This window comes from Chaetomium strumarium (genome assembly GCF_033439665.1).
Source record: "Chaetomium strumarium strain CBS 333.67 chromosome Unknown B0T15scaffold_3, whole genome shotgun sequence".
In the NCBI taxonomy this organism is placed as follows: domain Eukaryota; kingdom Fungi; phylum Ascomycota; class Sordariomycetes; order Sordariales; family Chaetomiaceae; genus Chaetomium; species Chaetomium strumarium.
Genome location: NW_026944431.1, coordinates 4,166,452 through 4,193,819, shown reverse-complemented (window position 1 = coordinate 4,193,819; position 27,368 = coordinate 4,166,452). Strand labels below are relative to the sequence as shown.

General features: G+C 57.4%; 9 protein-coding genes across 9 annotated transcripts; 7 read left to right on the top strand and 2 right to left on the bottom strand.

The window, feature by feature from the left end:
• Window positions 1-73: 73 nt before the first annotated feature.
• Window positions 74-4,536, top strand: B0T15DRAFT_414955 (uncharacterized protein). Its single transcript, XM_062865452.1, has 4 exons — window positions 74-494; window positions 551-641; window positions 702-3,443; window positions 3,502-4,536. The coding sequence occupies exons 1-4, from the start codon at window positions 319-321 to the stop codon at window positions 4,054-4,056; spliced, it is 3,564 nt and encodes a 1,187-aa protein (XP_062723401.1). The 5' UTR covers window positions 74-318; the 3' UTR covers window positions 4,057-4,536.
• A 1,156-nt stretch (window positions 4,537-5,692) lies between these two features.
• Window positions 5,693-8,753, top strand: B0T15DRAFT_554484 (uncharacterized protein; the record flags this gene model as incomplete). The annotated part of the gene is made up of 4 exons (XM_062870355.1): window positions 5,693-5,789; window positions 5,843-6,889; window positions 6,942-7,024; window positions 7,070-8,753. The coding sequence occupies 4 exons, from the start codon at window positions 5,693-5,695 to the stop codon at window positions 8,567-8,569; spliced, it is 2,727 nt and encodes a 908-aa protein (XP_062723400.1). The 3' UTR covers window positions 8,570-8,753.
• Window positions 8,754-10,000: 1,247 nt separating this feature from the next.
• On the top strand, window positions 10,001-13,208 carry B0T15DRAFT_394274 (trypsin-like cysteine/serine peptidase domain-containing protein; the record flags this gene model as incomplete). Its single annotated transcript, XM_062864722.1, has 3 exons — window positions 10,001-10,338; window positions 10,403-12,900; window positions 12,982-13,208. The coding sequence occupies 3 exons, from the start codon at window positions 10,001-10,003 to the stop codon at window positions 13,206-13,208; spliced, it is 3,063 nt and encodes a 1,020-aa protein (XP_062723399.1).
• A 1,508-nt stretch (window positions 13,209-14,716) lies between these two features.
• Window positions 14,717-16,547, top strand: B0T15DRAFT_574369 (uncharacterized protein). The gene is made up of 2 exons (XM_062870953.1): window positions 14,717-15,689; window positions 15,809-16,547. The coding sequence occupies exons 1-2, from the start codon at window positions 15,179-15,181 to the stop codon at window positions 16,327-16,329; spliced, it is 1,032 nt and encodes a 343-aa protein (XP_062723398.1). The 5' UTR covers window positions 14,717-15,178; the 3' UTR covers window positions 16,330-16,547.
• Window positions 16,548-16,667: 120 nt separating this feature from the next.
• B0T15DRAFT_530687 (Tannase/feruloyl esterase) lies at window positions 16,668-18,887 on the bottom strand. The gene is made up of 3 exons (XM_062869188.1): window positions 18,098-18,887; window positions 17,257-18,006; window positions 16,668-17,170 (listed from the first exon to the last, which is right to left on the bottom strand). The coding sequence occupies exons 1-3, from the start codon at window positions 18,569-18,571 to the stop codon at window positions 16,820-16,822; spliced, it is 1,575 nt and encodes a 524-aa protein (XP_062723397.1). The 5' UTR covers window positions 18,572-18,887; the 3' UTR covers window positions 16,668-16,819.
• Window positions 18,888-19,652: 765 nt separating this feature from the next.
• On the top strand, window positions 19,653-21,802 carry B0T15DRAFT_530686 (uncharacterized protein). Its single transcript, XM_062869187.1, has one exon. It carries the CDS (start codon window positions 20,030-20,032, stop codon window positions 21,656-21,658), a length of 1,629 nt encoding a protein of 542 aa, XP_062723396.1. The 5' UTR covers window positions 19,653-20,029; the 3' UTR covers window positions 21,659-21,802.
• B0T15DRAFT_484683 (uncharacterized protein) lies at window positions 21,768-22,367 on the bottom strand (the record flags this gene model as incomplete). Its single annotated transcript, XM_062866235.1, has 4 exons — window positions 21,768-21,806; window positions 21,841-21,900; window positions 21,937-22,063; window positions 22,111-22,367. 4 exons carry the CDS (start codon window positions 22,365-22,367, stop codon window positions 21,768-21,770), a joined length of 483 nt encoding a protein of 160 aa, XP_062723395.1.
• Window positions 22,368-23,731: 1,364 nt separating this feature from the next.
• Window positions 23,732-25,210, top strand: B0T15DRAFT_395339 (uncharacterized protein; the record flags this gene model as incomplete). Its single annotated transcript, XM_062864779.1, has 2 exons — window positions 23,732-24,766; window positions 24,818-25,210. 2 exons carry the CDS (start codon window positions 23,732-23,734, stop codon window positions 25,208-25,210), a joined length of 1,428 nt encoding a protein of 475 aa, XP_062723394.1.
• B0T15DRAFT_184294 (uncharacterized protein) lies at window positions 25,068-26,190 on the top strand. Its single transcript, XM_062862354.1, has 2 exons — window positions 25,068-26,059; window positions 26,134-26,190. Exon 1 carries the CDS (start codon window positions 25,317-25,319, stop codon window positions 25,962-25,964), a length of 648 nt encoding a protein of 215 aa, XP_062723393.1. The 5' UTR covers window positions 25,068-25,316; the 3' UTR covers window positions 25,965-26,059; window positions 26,134-26,190.
• Window positions 26,191-27,368: the final 1,178 nt, after the last annotated feature.

The following is a 27,368-nucleotide window of genomic DNA, read 5'->3' as shown; positions in this document are numbered from 1 at the left end:
CTCCAGCCTGCACCATTCCTATTTCGGAGAGAATCAAAACAAAGCCTAGCCGATTCCAGACAACCTCCCACAACTCTCGCAAACAGGTCGAGGCGACATCTCACTCGGAGCCTAAGCTTTCGTATCTGACTGATACCATATCTTTCTTGCGGCATGCTAGCTAGTTAGCGCACTTGTCTTGAGGGTTTCAGATTCAGCTTTCTCTTTTCCTTCGCTTTACTAACGCCGTTTCCCATTGTTTACTTTCTCCGTGCGACGAAAGAACCCGCGACGAAAGAACCCGCGACGAAAGAACCCGCGACGAAAGAAAACGCGACGATGGGAATGCGAGGAGGCCCGCGTCTCCAGGTCGGCTCAGCCGCTTGGATTGCGGAGGAAAGGGACTCGGCGCTGAATATTGCACGTTCCGAGATTGAAGAGTTTTCATTCTCCGCGCGCAATGAGATGGACTGGCTCAACGAGCACATGGCCGAGATCTTCTCCGATAACCAAATGTGCGTTGACGCTGTGTGGGCCGAGTCGCGCAGCATGTCGCTGACGAGCGCTACAGGAATGTCGCGGAGCTGTTCAAGACTCCCGGGAAGTTGCGTGGGAAGACACCTCGGACAACGAGGAAAGCAGAGCCTGGGGGTGTGCGCGTGGTATGTCCCCGAGCTGGGCTCCGGAGACGCGTTTGGAGTATGCTGACAATTCCCGTGCAGCCACTGTCACATATATTCTCTGCTACACCAAAGGCGGCACCGAATCCTTTCGCCCTGTCCAACTTAGCACAGCTCAGGAGTCCCAAACTCCGGATACCGGAGGACAAGCCTGCGCCTCCCGTTTCCCAACCAGACAGTCCAACCAAGGCGCCTGTCGTGCATCCTCCGTACCAGGTGGAGTCCCGACCTCCCATCTCCCTCGCAGATTCGGGCTACCATGGGAGCCAGTCCCAGGATACGATGCCGTTCGATCATTTTGACAAGGATGTCGAGATGTCAGATGGTCCCGGTAGTCCTCCACAAGACCTGCCGGACTCAGACCCTGTTTTCTCGCCCACAAGCGCGTCAGGAGAACAAAGAAGGCCGTCGGTTACCTCGGTCGAGGAAGCTATCCAACCAGCCATCGAGAGCCAGACGTGGCAAGACACTGCCGCTGAGATGACAGTGAATGTTGCACCAACACCTTCGTCTTCACCCAAAAGATCGAGGACTGGCAGCCCGCTGAAAGGAAGCTCGAATCAAGTGGAGGATCTCGAGGATAATGGCGATGGGCGGAATGCTCCCACACCGGCGGCCTCACCACCGAAGACATCAAAACTGGGTAGCCCGCAAAAGGGATCCTCAAACCCAACCGTTGGCCTGGAGACTTCCGACATGCGCAGTGCGCGAACCCCTTGGTCCTCTTCACCCAAGACCACCAGGGCAGGTAGCCCACAGAAGGGATTTCCGAATCCCACAGAGGATCTCAAGCTTGCTGGCGATGAGCGTAGCAATGAGCACTATGATCCTGAGGCCGAGGAGGTTAGGTCGCCGTCGGACGCGTCAAGCCCAATCAGACCAATCGTGCGCAAAAGCAGTCTTAACTTCGCGTCCCTCCCTGCCCGTGAACCGCTGACTTCCAAGAAGAGCATCGGCGGGACTCGCGTTTCCAGGACAAGTCACCTGGACTACAATCGCCAGAGCTACTACAACCGCCACACAGGAGGGAAAAGCCTTGGAGGGATAGTCCGGCAAGAAGCCTCAGACGACGACCAGGATGAAATGGACACCGATAACGAGATCGCGGCCCGGGACGAAAATGCGGATGCGCGCGTTTCGGCAGACAGCAAGACATATACACAGCGGCTACAGGACCAGATCAGCATGCTTGGAAAAGCGCAATCCACTGGATCGCGCCCGTCCAAGTCTCTTGCGAACTTCCTACCCTCACAACAGGGTGCGCCGGCTTCGCAAACTCAACCACCACAAGTGGAGCCTGCCCTGGAGAACAAGAAGCAGTCGCCCCAGCCGAACCCTTCAGTTCGTGCCCCTGGCGCTTTCCCCGAGGACGATGCTGACGACTGGATTACCCCCCCTGGTAACACTGCGGAGGCCGCTCGCCAGGAAACACTGCCCTCAGCTACTGCCCGTTCGGATGTCCGGGAAGGCTCCTCTGGAAAGGAAGCAGTGACCGCCTCCTTGCTTCAGTCGCCTTCAGCGAACAGGCCCGGCTATCGTCCGGAGGCCTCGATCGAATCTTTCAAGACAGCAGACAGTGTTGTCTACCCAGATCTCTCGCAGCAATTAGCCCCCACGTCTTCCAACAACACGCGGAGGACCAGAGCCTCTGCCGAGAGAGAGAGACAAGAGGCCCAGCAGCGAGAGGAGAAGGAAGAGCGAGGGAAGGAGGCCAAGGAGCGGGAAGAGCAGGCCAAGCGAGTGAAGGAAAAGGAAGAGCGCGAGAGAGCGTCCAAGGAGCAAGAGAAGCATGCCAAGGAGCGCGAGGAGGCCAAGGAACGTGCAAAGGCGGTGAAATCACGAGACGAGGAGGTGATGGATCAAGAGATGACAGACGCCACAACTACTGCACCCCCTCAGTCGATCCCTCGTCCTACAACCGCTTCGTCTATGCGCACGCAAAGCATAAAGAGGCCTTTGAAGCCCACAAAGGAGACAATCACAAAGTCGAAGCAGGCTCCGACCCTGATCCGAGTCAATACCACCAGCTCCCAGCAGACGCAGTTTCACCCGTCGAACAGTGTCCTGTCCACCATGCTCCAGGAGACACTGGGTCAACAGCCTGGGTCCGTGAGGCAGCCGAACGGCAAGGCGAGCCAGGCCTCCCTTCACGGAAAGCCGTCCCTACACAGCCTCAAGAGTTCCGTTTCCTCCTCCACCGGACGCCCCAAGGCATTGGAATTGGCGGCCAAGCGGAAAGAGCAGGAAGAGCGCGAGGCGCAGCGCAAGCGGGAAACCAAGCTCGAAATGGAGCGCAAGCGCGCTGCCCAGGAGGAAGAGCGCAGGCAGGAGCAGCAGCGGAGGCTCGAAGCAGAGCGGCAGAGAGAGGAAGAGCGAAAAGCAGCCCTGGCCAAGAAAGCTGCCATTGAGAAGGCCAAGCAAACCAAGGCGCCTCCTCCAGCAGTCAGATCGCAACCGAACGGGCCGCCAGAGTACAGCCTGGCGGACAAAGCGCCCATGAGACCACCCTCCCGGCTCGGCTCGACAATGCACCAAGACGGGCGCCTTGTGAACACGGTGCTGTCCAGTACCGCCAAAGGGCCAATGAAGCGGCCACTGCAGCAGGATGCGGGCGAGGAGAGCTCAAGAAATCAGCCAGCGCGGGCCCTGCCATCGCTGCCCGCCAAAGAAGGCAAGCGCCTACGCATGAGCGAAGAATTCGATGAAGAGCTGCACATGGTGGAGAGTCACAGTCAACGGACCATCAAGGGGCCTCCCGTTAGGCCCTCAGGTGGGCTCAAGAAGGTGAAGCGCACACCGACCTTAATGTTCCAAACCAGAAAATTGCTAACTAGACTTGCAGGATCTGCCCTCAAAGCCAACGTATGCCAGCGGCTACCCTAACGCGCATCCACTCGGGCTGGCACAGTTCTCCAAGGGCGCAATCCCGTTCGCGCCGAACCCCAACCACGCCGGACCGGCTCACCACAAGACGCCAGCGCGGCCGGCCGGCGGCGCAGTGCCCAAGTCCGCCAAGTCCGTGGCCCGCTCGCCACGCTTCCAGAACGGCGAGACGATCGAGCTGCCCGACATCCAGACCGACGACGATAGTGACGACGACGATGGGCACGTGGCTGTGGCGGCGTGGGCGGACTCACCCGCTCTCAAGGCGGCGCTGCTGGCGCAGGAACGCGTCGACCCAATGCAGGTGTTCGGCCCGCCGGCGCCGCTCAACATGGAGGAGGTGTTCAGCAAGACGAAGGACAGGTGGCACAAGTTCCGGGCGAGGACGAGCAGCGCGAACTGGAGTGGGACGGACCGGCTTACCGAAGATGACATTAGGAAGGATATGGCCGCGAGGGATAAGATGCGCCGGGAAGGGGGCTGGTCGTATGAGCTTAGTAGGGACATGTCTTAGGTTCACTTCTATGGAGGTTCAGACTCTGGTATCTAGCGTATTGTTTGAGGACAAAGGATTGTAGGATAGACTTAGGCTATGGGTGCATTTTGGCGTATTATTCTTTGCGGGATGCGAGGGTCTTAGCATATCCATCGGGCTGATGGTAGGGTTACGGAGTAGGAAGGGCGGTCATAATGGTTCTCTAACAGACATTCCGGATCAAGAACTTGGCCATCATCAACGCTGTTTTGAGCAATTCTGACAAGAAAAATCCAGGATGTGTTGATTCAATGCTTGTTGTGATGCAGTCCTGACCTTGTGTTACCATTACCGAGGTCAGCGAGCAGAGTACGCTCCGTCAAGAACGTTGATCTTGGCACGTGGTTGGTAACGTAACACTGGCGGTGTGACCCTCCGGGTTTTGTGGGAAGCAGGATGAAGGAATCTAGAAGGCGCCGACTTGGAACAACACCTAGCACATGACTGTCAATCGGGCTGTCGCTCGCCTCAGATAGATCACGAGAGCAGGAATGCGGCCGGTTTTCCGGGGCCGTCCAGGCACCAGTCGTTCTCCCATATCGATGAGTCTAAGTACTCTTCAGAGGTAACAACTCTAAGAATTAGCTTAGTCTTGATGCTTGTTCTGATTCCTAGGTCCTATCATCAAGGACACAGTCAGCGTGTTGGTTGTTGAACGACCGCTCGTGGGACTCTGATAACCCCAACCCTCCGCTCAACTCGAGCCCACATCTCCGGTTTAGGTTACGTCATGCCAGGCTGGTCAGCGTGGGAGCGCTAAGAGCTGAGCAGTCACCAGTATGAGTCCAGTTGCCCTTGACAGCTGCAGGTCCCCACACACGGGTTTGTTTGTTCTTCGCCTTAGGTCGCCTCGTCAAAACTCAGCCCACGGATCATCAATCTGAGTTGTCCTGACGCCTGATTCCGGCTCTCTCAAGTCTTCCATTGTCTGTAAGTGTGTCTGCGGTACTTTTCCTCGCTTTAGTTCAATAGCGATCGCTTCGGGTACCCTGGCAAGTTGCTGTGCCTCCCAACTGGCTGTTGTTATTCCTCGGCCAGCCGAAGCAGAAACGGCACCCTGAACTGCACCATATAAACTCGCGCAACCTGCATCTTTCTGTGCAACTCGGCTGACGGAATCCTCAACCTACAGAACGTGACTAGCATCTCTTGACTCAACCGTGCTTCCAGTCAACGCGCTCATTCCGTACACCACCCTTTTCTCGCACCGGCTTTCATCGCTCTTCGGTCAATTTGCCCCGCATTGCCGCCTGCTGCGATAATCACGAAGATCTGCAGTCGGCTCCGATACGTGCCCGATTACCGGGTCCTGCGACGACACGAGATAACTTAGGATTCCCAACCTCGACTCACTTTTTGGACGTCATCTACTGCTGTTGGCTTAAGGACTCGACTCGGGTGTTTTTCTCGCTTCGATCCTGGAGCCGAGAAGCTCCTCGGCGGCCTGTAGCAAAGGCAAACCGTCCAGGCAGCCCTCCCGCTGGTTCATTGTTTCGGTTTGTCGAGGCTTCCGACAGAATACATAAAGCCACCGGCTGATGAGGGTGTCGTCATTGCTGTGGTCCCAACGTTTCCCTCTCTTTTCTGGGTCCGTTGACCTCTTACCGGAGTCAATATGGTGAAGTTGGACTACGAGCGAGATTATTATGCAGACCTCGATCTGCCCCCAACGGCAGATGCTACTGAAGTGAAGAAGCAGTTCAAAAAGCTCGGTAAGTTACGGTCCCCTCAGTTACAGGCTCTATTGCTAACGGACTCCGCACAGCGCTGCAATGGCATCCTGATCGCAACCCAGGTAGAGAAGATGCGGCCAAGGAAAAGTTTCTGGTCATCCAGGCCGCCCACGAAATCCTTTCCGACCCTGCTACCAAGTCCAAATTCGACGCCTACCACCGCCAGCGGACGGCTAGGTACCCGGCAGCTTCTGGGGTGAAGGGAAATCCTTGGCAATACACGGCACATGACGTGAACCAGAGATATGGTGCCCCGCCGAAACGGCCTCCGATGCCAACGCGCCCGGCCGCACCAACAGCAACATCAACGCATTCATGGTCATGGGCGCGGAATCCACCGCAGAGTGCAAAGTCTAAGATGGAGAGCGCCAGAGCAAGCACGGAGGCATGGAATCGGGCGAGGCCAGTACCCAAACCACCTCAGGCTGGCACAGCGGCTGCTGGTGGCACGGCCCGTCCTTCCCAGCCTAGGGAACCCCCGCCAACGCCGCGGACAGCAGCCCAGGCGAGACGACAGGAGGCAGCGTTTGGTACAAGGAGGGCCGGATACGCCCCTGCGTCACCCGTTGGAGACGAACCGCAGGTGAAGAACCAGCACTACAACACGAGTGCCGGCGCCAATACTGGAGCCAGTACAGCCCAGACGAGCAACCGCAGACCAGCGTCTGCATTTCCTGATCCTTATCCAGCGAATGCCGGTTACAACGAAACGTTCTTGGACAGTCGCCAACGCACGCCGTATGCCGCGAACGTCGGCGAGAAAACAGACCCCTTCGAGCCGTTAAACGTCAACCGGGCGAAGAGCATGAGAGATCCCACCAAGAAGGACCACGAGACGCCTCCGGCGCCACCCCCACGTCCACGTAGCGCGAGCGTTGGGTCGGATAACTTCAAGAGGTCGACGAACGACAAACCAGCCTTTAATGGGTTTAATGCGAATCCTCCATCCCAGTTCCAGTCGCGAGCGAGCGCTCGGTACAGTCCACACGGCCTAGAGACGAATTCGGCTCCCCAGACCGCTACCTTCCCAACCGCCGGCCCCAGCAGCTCTAGCTCGTCTGTCAACAGCAGTACGAAAGGTAAGTCTCATTGCCACTCTTCTGGTGCTGGAACTTACTAACAGTCCTTCAGCAACAGTCAACGGTGATGCATCAGATCAGACAAAGAATGGCGCAAAAGTGTACGAGAATCCTTTTCCTTCCTACTATCGCAACGTCTACTCGACTTCTGCCTTTTCGGGCTCCCAAGCACCGCACTAGGGTGGTGGTGTTGGCGTGGGCTCGACCCAAAGGAAGAAGTTCGATTACCCTGCCTACAAGTGTGAAGAGAGCTTCAAGCCAGCTCCTAGTGGAGATACACCAAGCGCCGGCGCCAACGCTTTCGAGGCGAGATTGCTGGCGCAGCTGCAACACCTACTGTGCAAGCCACGCCCGCAACCATACAAGCAGCCTGTGGCATCAGTTCCGTCCAGCACTCTGTCAACAGACAAAACTGGGTACCACCTCAGCGCACACGCTAACAGCACTTATCCGGACAGCTTTTCGGTGCCTCTGGACGATATGCTGAACCTCCCGAATCAGCAAGCCCGCTTCACCCGAAACAGCGCCGATAATATCAACACGCGGTTCGTTGCTGAGGAGAAGGATGGCGCTAGCTTCCAGTTCAGCGCGGGCGCCGCGACGTCTCCGGACGACAGCTTCCTGCGGGCTAAACGAGCAGCTCGCGGCGGGCGCCAGTCACCGCTTAGGAACGAGTTCACTGCGTCAGCCGAGCCAACCACTACTGCACCGGAGCCTGAACCGGCCAAAAGACAGAGTGATTTCGTCCCCGAGCAGTGGAAGGAAGCATTCGGACCTCATGTTTTTATACCCCCGCAGGCGAACAAACCGTCGGTTTCACCCACACGACCCATGCGACCGATTAAGAAACCTCGACCGGTCCGGATGACTGCAGGCACGGCAGGATTGGTGGACGAGGACGAAACTAGCGGCGAGGACAAGGCCAAAGCTAGTCGACGTAGCAGTGGCATCAACGGATCTAGGAGTCCGAACGCTATGGACATCGACTCGCCGCCACCTGAGCCCTCGACCGCTCAACCCAGCGGTGCCCGAAACATCAACGTCGAGCCGACAAACCCCCAGTGGCGTGCAGGTAACGTCAACGGCACCAGTGCCGAGCCCAAGCTGGGTGCCAGCTTGAAAATTCCCAACCTGAAGCCCAACGCAGCTGGGTCCGAAGACAGCGAAGACTTCATCGTCAACTCGATGCTGCACGAAATAAGGAAGGTCGAGCCGTTCGCGCAGAAGGTAACCGGCCTCAACTCCTTCGCCGACCTTGGCGCAAACCTGCCTTTCCCCAGCCGCCCTTCGGCCAAGATCCCCCTCAGCCACGAGAGGCCGAAACAGCTCGACATCCCGTCCCCGCCCACGGCGCCCCGTCCTCCGGCAAGCCTCTGCATTCCATCACCGAAACCCGACACTCCGGCATGGCAGACCTACGTGCGCGAGTTCGATGCCTACATGGCGCAGTGGTACAAGTTCAACCGGCTGATGACGGATCACTTCGCCGCGCGGCAGAAGGTGCATGAGAACAGTGGCCTGGCGTGGCTGAATGCGCGCGGAGATGCGGGCGTGCAGGAATATCTCCGAACACTGGAGGAAGACAAGACTGTCCGGCAGCGTTGGATGGCGGCTTGCGAGCAGCACGAGCTGCACTTCAGAGAGTTTATGGAGTGTCGGGAACGGGTGGTGCAGGTTTAGATGGCCACAGATGGGAGGGTTGAGCACCGGTTTTGGGGCATGGCATCTTGGCCGGAATGTGAGTGAATGTAATGGTTTTGGTGGTTTCCCTTTTTATTATATTTGAGGCTTCGTCTTGGGCATCCATAGACAGGTCTGATCCGGTTCGGCGCAGCAACGTTATGTATCTTGATACCCTGCAGATTTCATCGAGGGATGGGCGGCGCATATGGCGTTTGGCAGTTTGATGGATGCACCTTCACCTATTGGGAGGGGGTTGGCAGAAATGAAGGAGCGGCACAGATAGACGATGGTACCCAGGGTTTGGCACCTTGGGTCTGAGCCCTGGATTTTACATTCCACTCTTCCGAGCAGCGCAGCCGCGGTACCTATTCATATATGGTCAGCTTATAAGCACATGGGTTTGAGGGCCCTGGTTGCAGACAGAGCGTGTTTCTGCATTTATCCACTCGGCGACTACCTAAGGTAATGACGGAATCAGATGTATTCTGTGAGAGGTGATAGGTTGCCACTTCAGCACTCGGTTCTACACCTGTTTTTCATCGTGTTTTGAAACTTACTACTAATGCTGACGACGACCGTGAGTAAAGCGCTACTGTAACCATCAAGGTTCTCAGATGCAGGATACCCTTACGATTGTAGGAGGAGAGTGTGAGTAATTCTTGACACCTGTGCCGTTCTTTGTTGACGGGTCGGGCTGACATGAGGCCATCCGAAACCTAGCTGTGGAGGTTGGCTACTGTGTAACGTATTGTGTAAGCTGGCTCAGGCTGACCGCTGGCGGGAATGGGAATCCCAGGGCGGCATTCAGGGTCACTTGCGTACTCTCCGTATGTATGCAATATACATTAGTAGATACACTACTGTAACTTTCGGATATCAAGGTACTCGAGTTATTATTAGTGCCAGTAGTGGGGCAAAGTATCGCTCTATCGGTTCCAGCCTCCTTTAGTTACATACATCGATCCTTCATGGCCTGGCCAAACGTGCAACGAACCTTGATAAGCAACACAAGATTTCGTGACCGACCGCCCTCCATCCACCTTAATGAGCCTCGTCCGAACTCTCGACAGCGCACCACGAGCCGACAACTAAGCAGTGCAGGGTCAGGCGAGTCTTCCGGTCTCCGACCTGCGATTGTGAATGCGGTCATTGCTTTCCGTTTGCCGGAGATTGCGCTTAAACACAAGCAGCTCCCAAGCCGCAAACCTCGCCTGCACGAGTGGCAAGACGAGCCTGCGCTTTACATCGCGACAACAAATAGCTTCGCTGTCGCCAACCGCCCTTGCGAGAGGATACCTTTTTAACCCGCGCTCCTCCGTAATTTTGTTCTATTCCACGACGCCCGCCCGGTTTGCTTCCTCCTCTTCAAGCGCCGCTCCCCCCTCTTGCGCAACCACCACCGACCTTTCTTCCAACCCAATTGAAGCCATGAACGGCGCCAATCCCACGGCCCGTTCCAAGCGCAAGGAGCCGCCGCATGCCATTGATGGCCGGCATCCGAAGCACCACCGTCCGAACGGAGACTTGTCCGCCAGCGACAACACCCCGATCAGACCCGACGAGATCGACGGCGACTACGAGGAATACGACGATGTGCGGTTGTCCACGCTCCTGCCGACTGGCCCGGACACGGCGGAGTGGCAGGCGACCATCCAGAGCGTCGTTCGGAACGTCGTGTCAATCCGCTTCTGCCAGACGGCCTCCTTCGACACCGACCCGGCCTTGACGAGCGAGGCGACAGGGTTCGTTGTCGACGCGGAGAGAGGGTGAGCTCGGGATGCGCAAAGAGAGACAAAATGCTGGACGTTGGGCTAACCGTTGGCTGCGCAGGTACATCTTGACGAACCGTCACGTCGTCGGCTCCGGCCCGTTCTGGGGCTACTGCATCTTCGACAACCACGAGGAGGTGGACGCGTATCCGGTCTACCGTGACCCGGTCCACGACTTTGGCATCCTCAAGTTCGACCCCAAAGCCATCAAATACATGCCCGTGGCTGCTCTGCCGCTACGCCCGGATCTTGCCAAGGTCGGCGTCGAGATCAGGGTGGTGGGCAACGACGCCGGCGAGAAGCTCAGCATTCTCTCGGGTGTCATCAGCAGACTGGATCGCAACGCGCCGGAATACGGCGACGGATACAGCGACTTTAATACGTGCTACTACCAGGCCAGCGCCGCAGCCAGTGGCGGCAGTTCCGGCAGTCCGGTCGTCAACATTGACGGGTATGCCGTCGCGCTGCAGGCTGGTGGGAGAGCCGACGGGGCTGCGACCGACTATTTCCTGCCGCTGGACCGGCCGCTCCGGGCTCTGAAATGCCTGCAAGAAGGGAAGCCGATCACACGAGGCGATATCCAGTGCCAATTCCTGCTCAAGCCGTTCGACGAGTGCCGGAGACTAGGCCTGACGCCGGAGTGGGAGGCGCAGGTGCGCAAAGCCTTCCCGAAGGAGACGAACATGCTGGTTGCCGAGATTGTGCTGCCCGACGGGCCCTCGCACAGGAAGATCGAGGAGGGAGATGTCTTGATCAAAGTGAATGACGAGCTGCTCACCCAGTTCATCAGGCTGGACGACATCCTCGACTCGAGCGTCGGCAAACCCGTCCGGCTCCTGCTTCTCCGCGGCGGGGAGGAGGTGGAGGTAGAGATCGAGGTCGGCGACCTGCACAAGATCACCCCCGACCGCTTTGTCTCGGTGGCCGGCGGTAGCTTCCACAGCCTCTCATACCAGCAAGCGCGGTTGTACGGCGTTGCCTGCAAGGGCGTTTATGTATGTGAAGCGGGCGGCTCATGGCGGTTTGACAACTCGGATAACGGCTGGTTGATCCAGACTGTCGACCACAAAAAGACGCCAGACCTCGAGACGTTTATCGACGTGGTCAAGAACATCCCGGACAAGGCCCGGGTTGTGGTCACGTACAAGCACCTGCGCGATCTGCACACGCTAAACACGACTATAATCTATGTGGACAGGCACTGGTCCAAGATGATGAAGCTGGCCGTCCGGAACGATGAGACCGGGCTGTGGGACTTTAAGAACCTTGCCGATCCGCTTCCTCCGGTGCCTCCCGTGCGCAGGAAGGCTGCCTTCATCCAGCTCGAGCACACTTCCCATCCAGCCGTTGCCGACCTGGTCCGGAGCTTTGTCCACGTCAGTTGCACGATGCCCGTCAAGTTGGATGGCTTCCCCAAGAACAGAAAGTGGGGAATGGGGCTTGTCGTCGACGCCGATAAGGGCCTCGTGGTGATTTCGAGGGCCATTGTCCCCTACGATCTCTGTGATATTAACATCACCATTGCCGACTCCATTGTTGTCGAGGGCAAGGTCGTGTTTCTCCACCCTCTGCAAAACTACGCCATTATCCAGTACGATCCTAACCTCGTTGACGCCCCGGTCCTCAGCGCCAAGCTCAGCAGCGAGGAGATCACCCAGGGCGCGTCGACCTACTTTATCGGCTACAACCGCATCGGACGCATCGTCCATGCCGCAACGACCGTTACCGAGATCTTCGCCGTGACGATACCCGCCAACCCCGGTGCGCCCAGATACCGGGCCGTCAACGTGGACGCGATCACGGTCGATACGAGCCTGAGCAACCAGTGCGGCAGCGGTGTGCTCGTCGCCCGAGATGGCACGGTCCAGGCGCTGTGGCTGACGTACCTCGGCGAACGGAACGGGTCTACCCACCGGGACGAAGAGTACCACCTCGGCCTTGCCACGCCGACCTTGATTCCCGTGGTGAAGCAGATTCAGCAGGGCGTCATCCCGAAGCTGCGGATGCTGTCGGTCGAGTTCCGCGCCATCCAGATGTCGCAGGCCCGGCTCATGGGCGTGTCGGAGGAGTGGATCCACCAGGTCTCGCTGGCCAACACGTCGCACCACCAGCTCTTCATGGTGACCAAGCGCACGTTTGAGCGGAAGGAGCAGGAAGGCGGCGCGCTCCTCGAGGGCGACGTGCTGCTCACGTTGAACGGCAAGATCATCACCAAGATCTCGGACCTCGACGTCATGTACTCTAATGACGAACTTGACGCGGTCATCGTGCGCAACTGCCAGGAGCTGAGCCTCAAGCTGCCGACCGTCGCAGCCGACGACGTCGAGACGGACCACGCCGTCTCGTTCTGCGGCGCCATCATCCACCGGCCGCACCACGCCGTCCGCCAGCAGATCAGCAAGCTGTTTAGCGAGGTCTATGTCTCGGCGCGGACGCGCGGTTCGCCCGCGTACCAGTACGGGCTGGCGCCCACCAACTTCATCACCCACGTCAATGGCAAGCCGACGCCGGACTTGGAGTCGTTCTTGAAGGCGGTGGTTACCATTCCGGACAATACCTGTAAGTTTTCTTCTTCTGCGTCTCCCTTTTTCCCTAACTGTTGACGATGGCCACCATGCTAACGAGACCTTCTTGCTGCAGACTTCCGCCTCCGAGCAATGACCTTCGACAGCATGCCGTGGGTGGTCACGATGAAGAAGAATGAGCACTACTTCCCCACGATGGAGCTCATCAAGGACCCGAGCGAGGAGTGCGGCTGGCGGAGGGTGACGTACGAGGGCGGCAAGGTGATTGAGGGCGAAGGGCCCGACGGCGTGGTCGGCCCCCCCGCCGAGACCGGCGACATGGATACCGAGGCTGGCGTGTAAAATGTGTCTTATTAAAGTGGGTGTCTTTTCTTCCACCCCTCGGAGGGCATCCCGGGATGAGAGCGCTGGGTTGAAAAGAAGATACGGTAATGAAACCAAGCAAGTGCATATACACATGCATAGACACATACATGCGTCACCGGGCACAATGCGTGTTAAGGAGGAGGGGGGGTGCATGCCTGAGCGAATGGACGGCGGGATGGGGATGGCCTGCATCAGGGATGTAAGGTAGGCTTGTCTTCTTTTGCCTCCGTCTTGATTTTCTCACTTCGGGTTGGTTGTGGTGTACATTACATGTACAATACCTATAGACAGCGGCAAAACCAAGCAAGTCTAGCGTAACAGAGCGACGCAAAGGCGATGTGTTTACTTAGGTGATCTCTGTCTTCTGTCGAGGAGTCAGCACGGTCACAGATGATAGGATAGAACTACTGCAGTAGAGCAGTGGACATTATGGTGGCGGCTAACCTGGCGCATATCCGTACTCCTCTCAGCTCTGTTGTCAGCGGAAACGGACGTTCAGCTACTGGGCCGCTCCTGCCAACCGCGTATCGCGCCGCTTTGACCAGCGGGCTCGCCGCCTTTCCCACTTCCCAAACGAATACCTACCTTACCTAATAAGATATCTACATGGTGCTAGGTACCTCAGCAGGCAAGGCAACAGCCCGTCTCAGGTCGGACCGATTCCCCCGCAAAGAACGGGAGCGGCACGTCAAGAATCTGACTACCTTGCGAGGCGAAGGAGACGAGGGCATCCAATAGGACAATACGGAACATGGCATGTCTAGTGGCGCTTGGTCATTGGCTCAGCGGTGTTCATCGGACGCTCATGGAGATAGATGACAGCGAGGGTAGGAGACAAAGGTTACACTTTGACTTAGGAGTTATAGTAGAAGGGAGGCGGACTAGTGACTCGCCTATGCCCGCCATGCCGTTCTTCAAAAGCCAGCCCATAACCTCAGCTAGGTCCGATCTACACCAGGGATCGTCTTGGCGAGCCTGCAAAGGGCAGATGCTCTGCACATTCATGCAGCTGAGTCTCAAGCCTCAGCTCGCCCCATGCACTCGCTTCAGCATGAGATCTATATATCATATGCACACTGCAAATCGGCGAAGTGAGACATTTGGGGAAGCTCGGGATGATCACTGAAGCATCTCCTGCCATCTCTTATTTTCGCCCAACCAGAGGAGGCAATTCTCACGGTCCTCTCCGACGCGACCTGCGACTAGGCAAGACCAGAACAACCCAAGTACGGAATACAGTATGCGGTCTCGCTGATCAGCTGCGAGCTGCGAGGCGGGCGGCAATGTCACACTTGTGGGGTGCTTCTGAAGTTCTGACAACAGCAATTTGAGGTTTTCAATCTTGTCGGCTCTGGTATTCTGTGCAGCGTGCATCGAAGTGGATTAAGAAGTCGTGATATTCAACAGTGCAGTCGATATAATCATAAATAGACGGACAAAACCAGCGCAAAGGAGCAAACTGCTCATGGCGCTTCGTGGTATGATTGTAGTCGGTCGCGACGCAGCTCCGTCCACGGGAGACCGCACCGGGAACCCCAGAGGCGCCGATCCCGTTACACAGCATGAGACATCCATTCGGGATTTCTGCACATAGAGCAATATTGTTCCGTCCATTCCACTCCCAGCTAGCCAGAGATGACCAGTCAGACGTGCTTCAACACGCCTTCAGCTATGGCTGGAGGCGCTCGGTCCCGGATGCCATGGCTGGCTGAGCAGGCACCGGAAGGAGACTTTGATGAGCAGCAAAGACGATTGAGGAAGATGATCGAAGTCCTCTTGAGGAGGTTGGACGCCCGCCGGAAAAGCATATAAGGGAGCAGACTCCCACGACCAGGAGACTCCCTTCGTCCATCAACCGACCAGCCCTCAGCAGTCAGCACAGTCAGTCAGCACATCTTTCGTTGCAACTCTAGCCATCTACTATCACATACACAGCCCCATCCATCATGAACACCCTCGCCCTGATCAGCCTGCTCCTGCAGGCCGTTCCCCTCCAGGCCAAGGTGTACGAAAAGAACATCCTTGTCTGGGACGTGAGCCCGGACGCGAAGATCACCGGCAACGAGATCCGGTACAACGATCCGGACTGCAGGCCGGGCATGCGCTGCACCCGGATCGAGGTCTGCGATGCTCCCGGCACCCATCCCACGCTCAGCGCCGACAAGAAGCACTTCGCCTGCTGCTACGACGGACAGCGCCTGCTTGGCAGCCCTGAGACGGCGTTTGACTGCTGCGCCGACGGCCATGACCTGGCGGGCTCGCCCCAGACGGGCTACCACTGCTGCCCAACCGGGTTCGAGTTCAACGGGCAGCTGTGCAGGCCGGTGCCCGCGTGCAAGAACGGGAAGGTGCTGGTGAACGGCCAGTGCGCCTGTCCCGAGGGCACTGTTGAGGCCGCCGACGGGAGCTGCCAGACCCGGCAGCCGAGGGCCCAGTGCGAGTCCGGCCTGGAGTCCGGTGAGTGTACACTTTTAGATTTTGATCATTTATTTCGGACCTTACCTCGCGCGTGTTTGTCCGGAGGAGGTGATCAGGCATACCATGATACCATGTGCTGATCTGGCGTGACAATCCAGGAAAATGCTACACCTTCACCGCCGAGAACGGCAACCGGCTCGGCCTGCGCAACGACGGCGTGTACTACGCCGCGCCGGACAGCATGGTGCAGCGCTACGGCAAGTTCCAGCTCTGCCTCGACGAGAAGTGCACGCCGGGCCAGGCGGTCGACCCGTCCGACAAGACGTACATCAAGGACCTCTACGGCGACGTCGCGACGGGCGCCAACGCCGGGCAGTGGCTCAACAACGCCCAGAACGGGGCGCACATCGGCCGCACCTCGACCTTTGCCAACGCCGGCCAGTTCGTGCTGAGCAAGTGGCCCTGCGGCAAGTACTGCCTGGGCGGCTTCACGCAGGGCGTCGGCCCCGCCTGCCCGGCCGAGATCCCCGCCATGACCTTCTACTCGGAGGACCCCCAGATGTGCACGCCCTTCGACCTGACCGAGGTGCCGTGCGACATCCGCGCCGACGCGAACAACTGCATCTGGAAGAACGGGGACCAGTGCTGCAACAAGGTCGACTGCACGTGGAAGCACTAACTACTAGTAGCTGTCTGTTGATGTCTGATGGTTTCTGGCTTTTGAGGCGACTCGGAGGCTACAGACTTCAGAGTGATGAGGCGACGGATCGTGTCTAGTCATAGTGGTTTGTAGTGTACTATCATGCGTTGAATTTACTAGTTGCTGTACGTAACTGCAACTTTCCATCAGGGCTCATATGTGGCATGTAACTTGGGATGAACCAACGCGAATTTGAAAATGGATCGTGTGTGACGTAAGGAATATTTGTGCAAAACTATAGCGGACGTCTGGACTTGTGTCGAAACAGGAATCCATTAACGATTGTGCAGACCAAATACCTACACAGGATTTCAAGGGACTCGGAATGTATAGAAACATAGATGCATTAAGTGAGGTTTGAGGCTAATGTTGACTGTTTATACAACCCAGCGCGGTCAAAATACACTGTTCAAAATAATGCTCTACCCTTACGAGAACCTGCATCTCACGCTGTGATGACTCCTAGTGCCTACAGCGCGGTGACACGACGACTGCAGGACCAACATCGTGCTTCGGCGACGGCTGCGCAGCTCCTGTTATTAAAGACCGGCTTTTGCGGGTATGGGCACACGATGCGGTTTTGCAGGTTTCCCTGCAAGTCTGTGACCTGGACCGGGGTTTGTTCTGGCGCCGTCCCGTTTTCGACCCACGCCCGTAGCTGGTCGAACAGCTTGAGGGGGCCGCCGCTGGGACCTCCCACAAGACAGTGGCCCATCCCAGGAACCTCAAAGTGACGATAGAAGCCGTGCACGTCTCGGTGAAGCGCTGAGACCTCATTGTAGTATTTCTCAATGCCTTTGGAAGGGACCAACTGGTCGATCTGTCTCTCTGTTGTTAGAACATTTACTAGGATCTTGAACGATTCGGTAGGATGAAACCCAAGGAGCAATGGATAGTACAACTTACAAGACCATGAAAAGTGACCAGTTTGCCGCCGGCTTGCCGAAAGGCGGACAAGTCAGCATCGTCGGTGCCAATGACAGAGTCGTACCTCTGTTTCCCCTGATGAGCCAGCCAGTCGAACGCGGCATGGCTCAGCCTGGACAGGTCGAAGCTCGGATCCCGCGCGACAAAGAGCGACAGCCACTGCGAGCTCAGCGCCAACGGCACGCCGACGCAGGTTCCACTGCTGCAGTTTGTGATGGCGGCCCCGGCGGTCAGATCCGTGCCGGGGTTCAAGCCTGGCCAGAGCTGCGCTCCTTCGGCGTTGCGAATTCCCTGCCAGGTTGCGTTGACCACAGCAGCCGCAGTCAAGCTGATCTCCAGTGTTCGATTCTCCTGGGTGCAGTGGAAGGCTCGGCCAACCGTCTTGAATGGGTCAAAGGTGGTCAAGCAGCCATCCACGTCACTAATGACACCGTCGACGACTCCGTCCAGCTTGTCGCAGGCCGAAATAGCCTCCGAGGTGATTGCGCTGAGCTCGCATGCATGAGGATATTGGCCCAACATGGCCATGAACTGCTGCGGCCATTGCATGCTGGGAAACAGATCGTTCCAGTGCAGGGCCGGAGCTCCGGCTGCGATGCCATCGTAGGCAGTGGGATACCGCTGAGCAAGCATGAGGCCTTGGCGACCGCCTTGTGAGCAACCGTTCCAGTAGGAGAAGGCGGGAGGTTGGCCATAGTACGATTTGATGATGGATTTTGCCATGATTGCCTGGCTCATCACTCATCATCAGAACGCCCATTCACGACACGAGCGGAAACGCTGGTCAGGGGACTGGGGGAGCACGTGTCGTTGAACTTACCTCGTCCTCCAGTGACACAGACGCGAGGTTTTGCAGATCATAGAGGTTGACGTTCCCAGGACTCAACAAAGCCCATGTTGTCGGGTCTGGGGCTGTGCCGAGTCCCGCATCGGTCGTCACGGTCGCATACCCGTCAGCAATCGCTCCGCTCATGGCGCTGTATACGGGATCAGAACGCCCGGCGACAAAGCCACCGCCGCCGACAGCCTGGAGACGGCGATTCCACCCGGTTGCGGGAAGCCAGGCCTCAACCACGAGGGCGTCATTCTGTCCCGGGTGGGTGTACGACACGGTGATGTTGCAAAAGCTGGCGTTCTGCACCTCGACGGGAGGCTGGGTGAAACGATCGATCGCAGGAACCGAAGCGCTGTAGTTGGTCACAAGCGTCGCCGAGAGAGACAGAACCTCGGCCCCAAACAAGGAGAGATTCTGGAACGTCGCCGGAACACACCTTGAGCCCAATGGCGTCGCCATGGTCACAGGTCAACAGATGGGGGAAGATATGAGAAAAATGGAGGCCCCCGAGGGTTCCTGGGTAAGGCTCAGCTCATGAACTGGAAATACAAAAGACAGACTGTCGAGTTCATCGCGGGGGTCGCAGTAGCTACCTATTTATCTCAACTTACACTGTTCACATGGCCAGTTGACGCGCCGAGTCTGTGTTAGTGCGCGAGCACATTTCTCAAAAGACCAAGGTTGAGCACTTTCTGATTGGCGGTGTGGAAGATGGCCCGATGAGCAAGTTATAAGCGACTTTGGTCGAACCCCCAGATGCGTGCATGAAGAGCGGAATAAACAGTATAACGAGGAGCCTGGAATAGGATCCTCCCGAATCAAGCCCGAGCGCAACCCTGTCACAGGCAAGCGAGTCTACAACAGCCCACACTAACATTTGGGAGCTGTTTTTAATAGTTGGAGATGTGAGTTCGATGAGCATAAACTGAGCCGCTTCCTTGAATGTAGTACTTGAACGTCGTTTGACGTTGGCCAGGCGTACTGTGATGGCCGAGAGGTCAAAGATGTTGCCGTGTGAAGCTCAACGTCGAACTGGAAAGCAACCTTCTAAATAGGTAATGAGAAAAGGCGAAGCCTGTAAACCAGCCTCGGACATAGAGGAACTGGAGATAACTTAGACGCACGTATACCCATTCTCTGGTTGAGATTGATAACTTCCAGTGCCATTACCAGCACTAGCACTTCCTGAAGAAGTTCAGATATGTTGGCCTGGAAACTGCTGGATACGGCGTGCGTTGCAGTCGCTGGTGCACAGACTTGATTGATTCGCAGGGGATCACTATATCAGATCATTCACCCACTCCGGGATCTTACACCTCACATGACGATGAAGGCGCAGCTGTCGCCGGCAACAAGGGCGCCAACCAGCAGGCGATGACGGCCCTTTCAGGGAGGTTTCTAGGTGATGACAATATGGCTTATTGTAGAGAAACGGTTCGGGAAACAATCCTATAGCAGGGTATCATTTCGTACGACCCCAGATCCGCCCCAATGGCCCTTGGGAAGAGGGGCCTACCCAAGGTGGACGGTGGACGGTGGACGCAACAGTTAACAAACTTGAACAACCTAGGACGCCAGCAGCTTACATAACTATTAGTGCCTTGGTCAGATCCTGCTGTAACCATCCGCAGCATCTTCGTCCCGAGCGACCAGAACCCCGCCCGGGTGAAATGAGATCCACGAATCCCGGTGGCCGTTCCGTCGATCTTAGCCGGGAATCATGTCCAGAATACCAACGACTGCTGCCCGCCTCCTCCAAGTTGCAGGTTGCAAGGCCAAGATTAGGAAGAAGAATAGCTGAACCCGATGGATGATTCAAATAGTGGCAGGCTGCCCGGCATTGAAGCTTCAGATTCAAACCCGATCGATTGATCTTCCCCCCTTGAGCTAGGTAAGTAGTTCACTCTCTACGCTCCGATGCCCATCATGAAATCAAACCCATCATCAAGCACGGTCGCATACTGCGTGCTGGGAGTAGTCGCCGCGGCCGGAGCAGTCGCGGCTCGCTGCAGCGCACCACACTACTCGCTCAGTAGGGAGCCCGCCTCTCCCATCTCGCAGCCCCTGGGGCCTCAGTTCGTGAGCTACTCGTTCGAGCCGGCCTTCTGGATCGAGTTCTTCGGCGAGCCCGACTCGCCCCGGAACCTCACCTTCACGCTTCTGAATCACCTCCACGAGCGCGGGGCGAGACCCATCATCCGGGCGGGCGGCATCACCATGGACAGCATGGTCTTCGACGGACGCCAGAAGGCGTCCGTGGTGCGCACCGAGGACGGGAAGGGCGGCATATACCGAACGACCGTCGGGCCCGCCTTCTACCGGCAATGGGATACTTTCCCGCCGGGGACTCGCTTCGTGTCGACGCTCAACTTCGGCAACGCCTCTCTCGACATCGCCCGCGGGCTGGCCGCCGCCTCCTACCAGCTGCAGCGCGACAAGATCGCCTACTACGAGCTGGGCAACGAGCCGACCAACTACCCGTCGAGCCGGTGGAACGGGAGCACCGCAGCCTACATCGCGCAGTGGCAGCACTTCACCGGCGAGATCGACGCCGCCACCCACAACGACAGCCACGGCCGCTGGTGGGCGTCCTCGGCCACCACGGACATAACCCCGCTGAGAGTCCGCCCCAGCGACCTCATCCCGGCCGGCGTCAACTCCACGGGCCAGGTCGGCCAGTACTCAATCCACTCGTACGCCTTCGCCACCTGCGACCCGGCGCGGGCGGCGCGCGCCACCATCGCCAACCTGCTCAACCACACGCTGGTGCTGCACTACGTTGACACCGAGATCCTGCCCTCGGCGCAGGCCGCCATGGCCGCGGGCGCCGGGTGGATCATCGGCGAGTTCAACTCGGTCGCCTGCAGCGGCAAGCCCGGCGTGTCCGACACGTTCGCGCAGGCGCTGTGGGCGGCGGCCGCGTCGCTCGCCTACGCGGCGCGCAACGCCAGCGCCGTGCACGCCCACCAGGGCGCCGCGCTCAGGTTCCAGAGCGACCAGCAGCTGAATGCCCCCGGCGACGATGGCAGCCCCGGGTTTAGTAGCTACTCGCTGCTGTATCCCGTCGATTCGAGCAAGCGGGGCGAGGCGAGGGTCCTGCCGGTGTTTGTGAGCCAGTTGTTGCTTGCGGAGGCTCTCATCGACGATGGAAATGGTGGTGTTGTTGGTGGGTATAGGATTGCGGCACTGGATACGCCGGAGGGGTTGAGCCAGGATGGTTTCGCCGCGTATGGCATTTTTGGTGGTGCTGCTGCTGGTGGTTTGAAACTGGCAAAGATGGTGATTTTGAATACGAAGCCGTACTATGCCGGCCAGGACGCAGCGCGCGGGACCGTGTCGCTTGACATCGGGAAGCACAAGGGGGCGGCTGTGAAGCGGATGACTGCGCCGTCCGTTGACGAGACAGACACTGCCAAGGTGACGTGGGCTGGGCAATCGTTCAGGAACGGGAACGCTGTTGGGCACGTCTCGGTCGAGCGTCTCCGGGCGAGGGAGAGGGTGCTGTTGAGGGATAGCGAGGCGGTTTTGGTTACGTTCGAGGAGTGAGGATCACAGTAGAGCACCGTAGAGAAGTAATGGGCTTGTATCCATGGCACCTACTCTGCAGCACCAGCATGGGCATCCTCGAGAGCCATCCTCATAGCAACATCAACGTTCACAGAGCGTGCTCTGATATCCTCAGTATACTCCCTGACTTTGAACACCACCTCGTTCCCAGAATCCCGAACCCCCCCCCCACTGCCACCATCCTCCTCCTCCACATCAAGCCGGAGAACGCGCGGATTCATCTCGCGCAGCCTCTCGGCCTCTCGGATCCCACATACAAGGTGGAATTTGAATCCGTGAAGAACCTCAATCCAGTCACCCACATCCTCATACGCATGAATCGTACCATGGCCCTCATTACCGTGCATGTCCCTCCAGTACCCGGCGGCAAAGTCGAAACCGGCTCTGTCGGTAACAGCATTGCCATCCCATGTGTCCAAGAGCCGTAGAACGATGCCATTATCGTCCTTTTTTGCAGTTGTCTGGGCCGCCAAGGTGGCCGCGCCATGAGGCCTCGCAGCAGGGGCATGGCGTGATCGTCGCGGAAGTCTTCGGCCGTTATGGTGCCTGCGTGGTACGGAGGCGCCGGCAGAGACGGGTCAAGCCGGTGCGGAAGGGTCATGGGCATGTGGATTTCAAGGACGCAGGGTGTGTTGGCGTCGAGTTGGAGGGCGCTGGGGCGGAGGAGTTTGACCGTGTGAGCGGCCATAATGGGAGCAGTGCCGTATAATAGTGGAGATGGGGAGTTGATAGTCTGATTGAATCTTGAAGGTCTTGGAGAGGGCAGGACTTGGTCTGGGGGACCCTCTTCTCCTTTAAATATTCAGAGCTGTAAAAATTGAGGCAGCCTGTGGTTTGATTAAATTACCCGATATATGTACGGTAAGTACGTTGAGACTCATCATGCTCATCCCGCCGGCATGTCGAACAAGGCGTGGAAAAAGGACCGGTACGTACCTGTTATCGAGTGGCGTTGCAGTCCATAGCCTATAGTTAGGGGCCGTGAATCCCCAGCCTCTGACTTACACTACATTGTTAAACACTGCAGTATCAGTCCAATAAGATAAAAGGAAAACCAGGAATCGAGGGGGTACGTACCACACTTGGCTCACTGGGTGTCATGAATTAGACCTGCAGAAGCCAGGTGGGGCCGACCGGCATGGCCCGCGAGCGGGGACCTATCGGAAGATACCGCTTTCTTGGCAATGGGCAACGAGCTTCAGATGGTACCTCCCTAGGTACTCAGAGCAAGAGGACTCGAAAGGGGTTCGTTCAGTGATGTGTTCTTGGTTGTGTAAGGTGTGCGTGAGTGCAGTGTTGGAACCCGGTGCATTCCAACCGCCTACCTATAGTGTAGGAGCGACAGAGACTATTATTGCTTGGTTGCTCAACAAGTGTCGGACACGTGGTTTATTAATTCGCATCCTCGACGACTACGGAGTACTAGTAGAGGAAACAAGAGCTGTTATCGGCAACGTCGTCCCCATGCTTGTCGGCCCAACCTTAATAACCCCCGCGCCCGCCTGTTGGGAGGCCGAAGCACGTGCTATGCCACATGACCAATATGTATTCGCCGGAGTCGGCCGGATAGACCTCTCTTTTTCAAGCACGAATGGCATTTTGGCGTCTCTGCATCACACCCAATCGACCCACCGCGTAACCACGACGTTCACCCTGTTCTTGCAAGTTGAGAGAGTCTTTGCGGCTCCTGTTGATTCAGTGCGTACGCCGCACGGGAGTCTGTTAGAAGGAGCCTGACCTTTTAGTTTCTACGGAGTCTTTGCGCCATTGTACGCTTCAGGAACTGAAGGTGAGATGTGGGACCGCGATCCAGAGACCGGCTTGATATATATGAAGGGCTTTATGGGCCACCACGAGGCGATCGCGGATCCCGACACCCTGAAGGCCCATGATAACTACCTCTTCTTCAAGAACAATGTCCCGCAACCCTTCGACAAACCATTCCCGATGCGCGAGAATAACCTGGAGACTTCGTTACTCGGCTGCGAGCGTATCCCGCGGACCGCAGACACAACGGATTACTGTCCGAACATGCGGCAGCGTCCGACGCTCATGTGGATAGCGCCCATAGAGTTGCGTTTTCAGACGGACAAGGTGACGGACCCGGAGTGGCCTTTCCTGAACAGATTGGCGAGTATATGTGTCGAGGCCGAGGTCTACACCTGCACCAACAACGAATGCGAGAAAAAGAGGAAGACGCTGGAGGGGATCGTGCCAAAGTGCGAGTGGAAAGGGTTCCGGGAGTGGATCATACGCGCTGTGTCTTGCCAAATGTCCTTCCCGGAGGTGGAGAGGTACGGCCAGACATTCTTCCACCTCGCGTCCGCCGTGGCCGCCTGCCAGTGGCTCGTGTACGAGTACAAGACGAAGGCGGTCCGGTTCGGGGGGGAATTCGTTGGGAACGGGGGCAAAGCATGCTCGATCGGTGACGTTTTCGCCGTGTTGGACATGATCTATTGGGCGGTCGTGGTGGAGTCGCACACTATGCACTTGAGCACCGTCCTGACTATGCCGTGGTCATCGGACTTCGTGCCAAGCAAGGTGCTCAAGGCTGCGGTGGACCAGGCGTCGGCGTCGGCGGGCGAGCTGGGCATCTGCCTGAACCGGCTCTGGAACCTCGCGCTGGTCACAGAACGCCGGGAGGCCGATCTCCCCGCCTTGGTGGGACTCGCCGCCGCTCGACCACGGGAACTCCGCCATACACTTCGCCATAAGGGCCACGAGGATTGTCGGGCGGGGTTCTGCAGGCTAACCTCCGTCGATAGCACCAAGGTCACGCAGCTCCATAAATGCGAAGGGCGGATCGTGCCCGAGAAAGCGAAGCAATGCGAAACGGCGAAGCTCTTCTTCGACCGGGAAAAGCTGAACGCTGGGGGCAGCACGGTGTGGTCGATCAACACAGTCCCGAAGCCGGAAATCCTGCCGTCTGGAGAGCCGTACAAGTACGTCGCCATATCCCACGTCTGGTCGGACGGCACGGGAATCGGAATGGGAACGGTTGGAGAAGTAAATCCGTGCCTCTTCAAGTTCTTCGCCACCCTGATCGAGACGATCGACGACGGCTACAGCGACATCAAGTGGGACCCTGTCTCCATCCCCACGGAAGCGAAAGCCAGACGGAAAACGATCGGGATCTAGTGGGACACCATCTCTATCCCCACAGAAGAGCAAGCCAGACGGAAAGCGATCGACGAAATGCACTACAACTACCAGGAGGCACAGTACACCCTCGTCAACTTTGAATGGGCCGACGACGGCAGCCCCTGCGTTGCGCTTGTGCTTTCCGCCTGGCTGACGCGCGGCTGGACGGCCCTCGAGTTCATCATGTCCGGAAAGGTCAAGGTCATATTCAAACAAGCCGGAGGGGATCACGGGCTCGTCGTCAAAGACATGGACGCGGACATCCTGGCCCGAGACCCAAGCACCTGCTCACGGGCGTACTGGATCGCGTCCCAAGTCCTCGGCCGGCGGTCGCAGTATCGGAACTGTTCGGCGCGGCGTCACAGCTGCACGTTGGTTCGACCTGCGTGATTGGAAAGATGGCATAATCGCCGGGTCGTCCTGGTTCTCCCCGCTGACGAAGGAGGACGTCCAGGTGAACCGCATCTACTCGACTTCCTCGCACCCAAAAATTGTGATGATGGTCGAGGCCGCCCTTCAGAACTGGCGCAGCTGCATGCTGATGCGGGAGGACCCAGAGCACAGAGGGCCGTGCCTGCTCGTGGTGTCCCGAGGAGGAATTGACACTGACAGACACCGGACGATAGAAATCAAATACATCGGCTGCGTCCTCGAGCTCGCAGAAGGAGCGTCCGGCTCATCCAACAGAACATACCACCCGTGGGACTTCAAAATGGGTATGGCAGGTGATAGACCAGAGGTCGATGCAGGCGACATATTCGAGTTGCCGAGTTGGGCGCCAGAAAGGTTGAAGACGATGGACTGGCTTCCAAACAAGGTGTGGATTGGGAACCAACCCCACAGCGGCCACTTCTTAGTCGCCCGGCGACACAAGGGGCGCGACAACCATACGGCCCTACACGCCTTCAAAATGACAGACGACTCGGTCAGGAAAACATCTAGTTACGGCCTTGAGGAACCGCTACTAGTTGTATCCTCGGAAGGGGAAGTCAGCAACAGGTTCAACACCGCATCGATAACGCTGCAGCGCGTTAACTTGAAGCATGTATGGCCGTCGAAGACCATCCCTTGCGCTGAGAGTGATGATTCACTCGGAGGAGGCCGACGACAAATTCAACCGCGAGCTGAGCACCAACCTATTTGAACTGGCCCACGAGACCAGAACTTACACCTACGCGGCGCTGGAGGGAAAAGCGTTATTCCCTTCCAAGGAGCGGCCATACCAAGGCCTCTGGGCTTGTATGTATCCCATAATATTGTTCCCAGTTGAGTCAAAACTGCCTAAAAGATGAAGCTGAATGAAATCGATGTAGGCAGTCGCCCGAGCCTTATTCAATATCATCCCCATCAGAGGTGCGAGGTTATCCTCCTCAACTATACCGGGGGTAAATATTAGTTACCGGGTACAAGGAGAACCCAAGAGGCGATATCTCCTTCAAGTTGTCATTCCCTCGTGGCGACCGCGATACAGGCCCCGCCACTCCGGAGGCTGAGGCTCCGTTTCAAGCGGAGATCCGAGTCTATGACTGCTATGGTAGGTTTTAGCTCGAGTATTTGTATCCTTTGCTGCCAACATTTGGCCCTGTTACAGCACTACCCAAGTGCTATCTATCTTCTAGATCCTCATTGCAATATTTGGAAATCCATGGGGGTACATCTGTTTTCAGAGTCCGATGACGCTTTTGATCTATTCAGGACAGACGGCCACAAGTGGGGTTACCCCCAGCTTATGGTATTCAGGTTTAGACGTATTCACGTAAAGAGCTTACTTCCGGATATATATTGAAGCAGGACGTGGTAGCCGAGGCCATGGACTGGACGCGAGGACGGTTGCCGGCAGGTGGTCGGGATGAGGTGCGCGGCGTGGGTCGACATGGCCGTTAGCGTCAGCGACAGGGCAAGTTTTCAGAAGGCGATGAGGATGAATGGTCACGTCGCGCGGCAGCGGTACATGGCCATGACGGTGATGGGTTAAAGATTAATAGGCCAAAAAAGGGCCAGGGGTGAGGTCGCGCTCGCGGTGGCGGGGCTCGTGCAACGGCCAGAGCGGGCTGCGGCCGAAGATGAGGCAGATGACGGTGAAGTAGGTGAGGATGTGGCTGCTAAATCCAATGGAACCGTAAGGGAGGGCATAGCATTTGAGAGCAACTAGCACGGGGGAGGCATGATTCTGAACTGCGGTTTGGCTCTGAGCTGTGGATGGGATTTCTGTGGTTGTTTGGTACAGTACTCTTAACGACTGGCACGAAGAAGAAGAAAGGAAATAGAGGCTGGGCCGCACTGCGCACCCAATTTATACCCGGCCAGGTCGGTCCCGAGCGCCGATAAGGACCCACACCTTCCGATAAGGTGGGGCCGGGAGCTCGGTCCTTGGCGCGGCCCTCTCGAAGGGAGCCGGCCAAAGGACCCTTCCCGTGCACCGAACAACGGCCGGAATGGCCAATTACGAGCTCAGACGAGCGTTCATATGGTCTATTTCCTATGTGATTTTCATCTGATGTGTTGAAGGACCTTGTGATGAGCAGCCGCATGCGCCTGGGGGGGTGTC